The sequence below is a fragment of the Schistocerca cancellata genome, chromosome 9 (genome assembly GCF_023864275.1).
Source record: "Schistocerca cancellata isolate TAMUIC-IGC-003103 chromosome 9, iqSchCanc2.1, whole genome shotgun sequence".
Taxonomy (NCBI): domain Eukaryota; kingdom Metazoa; phylum Arthropoda; class Insecta; order Orthoptera; family Acrididae; genus Schistocerca; species Schistocerca cancellata.
The window spans coordinates 192,953,808-192,959,807 of NC_064634.1; the positions used below are offsets into that span (position 1 = coordinate 192,953,808).

Consider the following 6,000-nt stretch of genomic DNA (forward strand, 5'->3'; position numbering starts at 1 on the left):
TCACATTCAAAATCGTTCAGGCTAGAACCATACTCTAACTTTTATTTATTTTGTTATCCCTATGAATAATCTAAAGATGTCCCACGAAGCCAGAACGAGTTGTTAATAAAACGCTGAGTTACAAGCGAGACTGTTTTAACCCACATATACTACATATGGTTGCTGTAACAGAGGATCTTAGTGGAGTGAAATCAGTTGTGAACACAGCTGTTCGTATGTGTTACAGCAAGAGCAATATTTTCATCGCAACTACGAAAAGGTATTTCTGAATCAAAACACCAACGTTATCAAGATAACCGTCGCGTCATGTTAGTGTACACCTGTTATGGGATCAGCAGTCTTACCAAGAAGCCAGGTCCTTGAAGGCAAATGACCTTTTGTTTCTGCAGTACGCAAAATACTGCAGCGGACATTTATGGATGTGCATTTCCCAGTAACCACTTCGCCAAGTGCTGCATACGCTGGTCTTAAATGTGTTCGCAGCTCATCACCGAGTACAACAGCAATTACTACAGGGTATTCCACAATTGATGTTACACAGTTCCGGGGTTGTAGAAGGGACTAGGTAGATCGAGTTTTACATAGGAACCAATGTCCGGAAACGTCATCCGACGATGCTATAAAGCGTCAAAGTTATAGGCGCCACCACCTGTAAATGCATGTATGTAAAGGGTGGTTCTGTGACGATATTACAAACTTTCTAGGATGATGTAGAAGTATAAATGTATCAGTTTAAGGTAAGGGTCCCTCTACAGGAAATGAACGAGTAGAAACTTGGAAAGTTATAAGTAAAAACCGTTCTGATACCTCTGACAGTGGAACACTCGTACTGGTAGTGTTGTTGCTAAGATTATAGGGTAGACTACTTCCAGAGGTGGTGGCATGGACCAAAATAAGGAAAAATGCCCAGTAAACATGGGCCCTAAAATGCACAAATTTAGAGCTATGAGCACTTGCTCAATAGGGGAGATGGGTTTCACAGTAGCGAAGATGAACAAGTGGTCATAGTTACTCAGGAATTCATTTTAGAGCCCATGTTTACTGGACATTTTTTCCTTGTTTTGGTCCATAATACCACCTCTTACACTAAAATTTCAGCAACAACAGTACCAGAACATGTATTTCACTGTCCAAGGTATAAGAAAGGCGTTCGCTTATAGCTTTCTACAACTACATCTACATCTACATGGATACTCTGCAAATCACATTTAAGTGCCTGGCAGAGGGTTCATCGAACGACCTTCACAATTCTCTATTACTCCAGTCTCGTATAGCGCGTGGAAGGAACGAACACCTATGTCCTTCCGTTCGAGCTCTGATTTCCCTTCTTTTATCGTGGTGATCGTTTCTCCCCATGTAGATCGGGGTCAACAAAATATTTTCTGATTCGGAGGAGAATGCTGGTGATTGGAATTTCGTGACAATATTCCGTCGCAACGAAAAACGCCTTTTTTTAATGATGTCCATCCCAAATCCTGTATCATTTCAGTGACACTCTCTCCTATAGTTCGCGATAATACAAAACGTGCTGCCCTTCTTTGAACTTTTTCGATGAACTCCGTCAGTGGTATCTGGTAAAGATCCCACACCGAGCAGCTGTATTCTAAAAGAGGACGGACGAGCGTAATGTAAGCAGTCTCCTTAGTAGATCTGTTACTTTTTCTAAGTGTCCTGCCAATAAAACGCAGTCTTTGGTTAGCCTTCCCCACAATATTTTCTATGTGTTCCTTCTAATTTAAGTTTTTCGTAATTGTAATTCCTAGGTATTTAGTTGAATTTACGGCCATTAGATTTGACTGATTTATCGTGTAACCGAAGTTCAACGAGTTCCTTTTAGCATTCATATGGTTTATCTCACACTTTTCGTTATTCAGGGTCAACTGCTAATTTTCGTAGCATTCAGATAACTTTTCTAAATCGTTTTGCAATTTGTTTAGATCTTCTGATGACTTTATTAGTCGATAAACGACAGCGTCATCTGCAAACAACCTAAGACGACTGCTCAAATTGTCTCAGAAATCGTTTATATAGATAAGGAACAGCAAAGGCGCTATAACACTACCTCGGGGACCGCCAGAAGTCACTTCTGTTTTACTCGATGACTTTCCATCAGTTACTACGAACTATGACCTCTCGGACAGGAAATCACAAATCCAGTCACATAACTGAGACGATATTCCATAAGCACGCAATTTCACTACTAGCTGCTTGTGTGGTACAGTGTCAAAAGCTTTCCGAAATCCAGAAATACGGAATCTATCTGAAATTCATTGTCAATAGCACTCAACACTTCATACGAATAAAGAGCTAAGTGTGTGAAATCTTATGGGACTTAATTGCTAAGGTCATCAGTCCCTAATGTTACACACTACTTAACCTAAATTATCCTAAGGACAAACATACACAGCCATGCCCGAGGGAGGACTGGAACCTCCGCTGGGACCAGCCGAAAAAAGAGCTAGTTGTGTTTCACAAGAACGATGTTTTCTAAACCCATGTTGACTGTATGTAAATAGACAGTTTTCTTCGAGGTAATTCATAATTTTCGAACACAATATATGTTCCAAAATCGTGCTGCATATTGACGTTAATGATATGCGCCTGTAATTGGCTCTGAGCACTATTGGACTTAACTTCTGAGGTATTCAGTCCCCTAGGACATAGAACTAGTTAAACCTAACTAACCTAAGGACATCACACACATCCATTCCCGAGGCAGGATTCGAACCTGCGACCGTAGCGGTCGCGCGGTTCCAGACTGTAGCGCCTAGAACCGCTCGGCCACTCCGGCCGGCTCTTCTTAGTAGATCTATTACATTTTTTTAGTGTCCTGTCAATAAAACACAGTCTTTCGTTAGCCTTCGTTATAATATTTTCTATGTGTTCCTCGCAATTTAAGTTTTTCGTAATTGTAATTTCTAGGTATTTAGTTGAATTTACGGCCTTTAGATTTGACTGAATTATCGTGTAGCCGAAGTTTAACGAATTCCTTTTAGCACTCATGTGAATGATCTCACACATATCGTTATGTACAGTCAGCAACCAATTTTCACAGCATTCAGATTACTTTTCTAAATCGTTTTGCCATTTGTTTAAATCTTCTGATGACTTTATTAGTCAATAAATGACAGCGTCATCTGAAAACAACCTAAGACGGCTGCTCAGATTGTCTCACAAATTGTTTATATAGATAAGGAACAGGAAAGGGCCTATAACACTACCTTGGGGAACGCCAGAAATCACTTCTGTTTTACTCGATGACTTTCCGTCAATTACTACGAACTGTGATCTCTCTGACAGGAAATCACAAATCCAGTCACCTTTCTGAGACGATATTCCATAAGCACGCAATTTCACTACAAGCCGCTTGTGTGGTACAATGTCAAAAGCCTTCCGGAAATCCAGAAATACGGGATCGAAATCCATTGTCAATAGCAGTGAGCACTTCATACGAATAAAGAACTAGTTGTGTGTCACAAGAACGATGTTTTCTATATCTATATTGACTGTGTGTCAATGGACCGTTTTCTTCGCGGTAATTCATAATGTTCGAACACAATATATGTTCCAAAATCGTCCTGCATATCGACGTTAATGATATGGGCCTGTAATTGGCTCTGAGCACTATGGGACTTAACTTCTGACGTCATCAGTCCCCTAGACTTAGAAACTACTTAAACCTAACTAACCTAAGGCCATCACACACATCCATGCCCGAGGCAGGATTCAAACCTGCGATCGTAGGGGTCGCGCGCTTCCAGACTGTAGCGCCTAGAACCGCTCGGTCACTCCGGCCGGCGTAGGCCTGTAATTATATCGATTACTGCTACTACTTTTCCTGAATATTGGTGTGACCTGTACAACTTTCGAGTCTTCGACACGTTTGATTGGGGTACAGGGACCCTTACCTCAAATTAATACGTTTATCCCTCTCCGTCATCTTAGAAACAGCCCGTTTATACATAATTTACAGGCGGCGGTGCCTATAACTTTGACGCTCTCTACGTTTCCGGGCATCGGTTCCTATGTAAAATTTGATCTACTAAGTCGCTCTGAAACCTCTAGAAGTGTGTAACACGTATTTTGAAACACCTTGTATGTCAGTCGTAGATGCACTCTGCAGGAAAACTGGTTTGTACGCTCTATCGTTTACAGTGGACAAAGATAAGAAAGCAGCGGTCAGTTGTAGCACTGGTAACGTACGAAGTTCACGCACTCGCACGGGGTATCTGTGAAACACTAGACGGCTACTGCCTACGGGCGAGACGGACTTCGGCGGAAACATCGCAGACGCGCGACAACAGCAGCAGGTGGCCGAGGAAGGCGCGCCGGCGACTCACCGAATAGCTGGAGACGGCAAGCGGCAGCAGCACCAGCGGGCACAGCAGCAGCACCAGCGACCGCCAGCGCGCCACCAGCCCTCGCACCGGGAACTTCATGCTGCTGTGCTGGGCCGCCGCCGCCGCCTCGCGCCTTATAACCGCACGCCCCCACCACCGCCCACAGCTGCCGCCGGCGACGCCGCACACCTACCGTCTTCACTAGTCTACACTATCCGATCAAAAGTATCCGGACGTCGCGGAAATGACCACTAGATTTCGCGAGAGGTGGACCCGCCAGTATACCAGGAGCGTTCAGCACGTAATAAACGAACACCGTCCAATCAGGCCCTGAAAGCCCAACGGAACCGACCGGCCGCCATGTCATCCTGCACCTACATCTACGTTTATACTCCGCCAACGGTGTATGGCGGAGGGCACTTTACGTGCCACTGTCATTACCTCCATTTCCTGTTCCAGACGCGTATGAAAGGAGGGTATAAGACGAACATCAACAAAAGCAAAACGAGGATAATGGAATTAAGTCGGGTGACGCCGAGGGAATTAGATTAGGAAATGAGACACTTAAAGTAGTAAAGGAACTTTTGCTATTTGGGGAGCAAAATAACTGATGACGGTCGAAGTAGAGAGGATATAAAATGTAGACTGGCAATGGTAAGGAAAGCGTTTCTGAAGAAGAAAAAATTGTTAACATCGAGTGTAGATTTAAATGTCAGGAAGTCGTTTCTGAAAGTATTTGTATGGAGTGTAGCCATGTATGGAAGTGAAACCTGGACGATAAATAGCTTAGACAAGAAGAGAATAGAAGCTTTCGAGATGTGGTGCTACAGAAGAATGCTGAAGATTAGATGGCTAGATCACATAACTAATGAGGAGGTACTGAATAGAATTGGGGAGACGAGGAGCTTGTGGCACAACTTGACCAGAAGAAGGGATCGGTTGGTAGGACATGTTCTGAGGCATCAAGGGATCACCAGTTTAGTATTGGAGGGCAGCGTGGAGGGTAAAAATCGTAGAGGGTGACCAAGAGATGAATACACTAAGCAGATTCAGAAGGATGTAGGCTGCAGTAGGTACTGGGAGATGAAGAAGTTTGCACAGGATAGAGTAGCATGGAGAGCTGCATCAAACCAGTCTCAGGACTGAAGACCACAACAACAACAACAACAACATGATTCGCGGGAAGAACGACTGTCGGAAAGCCTCCGTCCGCGCTCGAATCAGTTAACCAATGTGTGAATGTAATCAAGAAGAACAGACAATTGAACATTTAGTCCAACGCTGTCCATTCATACCCTGGAATTCCCGATGACTTGCTCACTCTCACACCCAGCTTAATTAACTGGTTGAAAAACGCGTACTTTAAGGTTTAATCTTGTCTAATATCATCTGTATATTGTATAAAATCATTTGCCTTATACCAACTGTATATTGTATAAAATCACTATACGATTAAATAAACAAATAACCACCACAGTCACACAAAATCAGTGTTCAGAGAGTTTTAATTGTCGGCACACTTCTCGAAATTAACGATGGACATCCTAACAATGCGAATGGTCCTCGCCGATACCCCAGGAGCAACAGTGTCCCTAATTTGCTGGGAAGTGGCGGTGCGGTCCCCTACGGCACTGCGTAGGATCCTACGGTCTTGGCGTGC

At 43.5% G+C, this 6,000-nt stretch overlaps 1 protein-coding gene across 1 annotated transcript in view; it reads right to left on the reverse strand.

Moving 5' to 3' along the window:
* Positions 1–4,447, reverse strand: part of LOC126100347 (protein I'm not dead yet-like) — a 246,832-nt gene extending 242,385 nt beyond the window's left edge. The window contains exon 1 of the mRNA XM_049910958.1: positions 4,341–4,447. Coding sequence (XP_049766915.1) covers positions 4,341–4,439 — 99 coding nt within the window. The 5' untranslated portion in view covers positions 4,440–4,447. The remainder of the gene's footprint in view (positions 1–4,340) is intronic.
* Between the last annotated feature and the right edge of the window lie 1,553 nt (positions 4,448–6,000).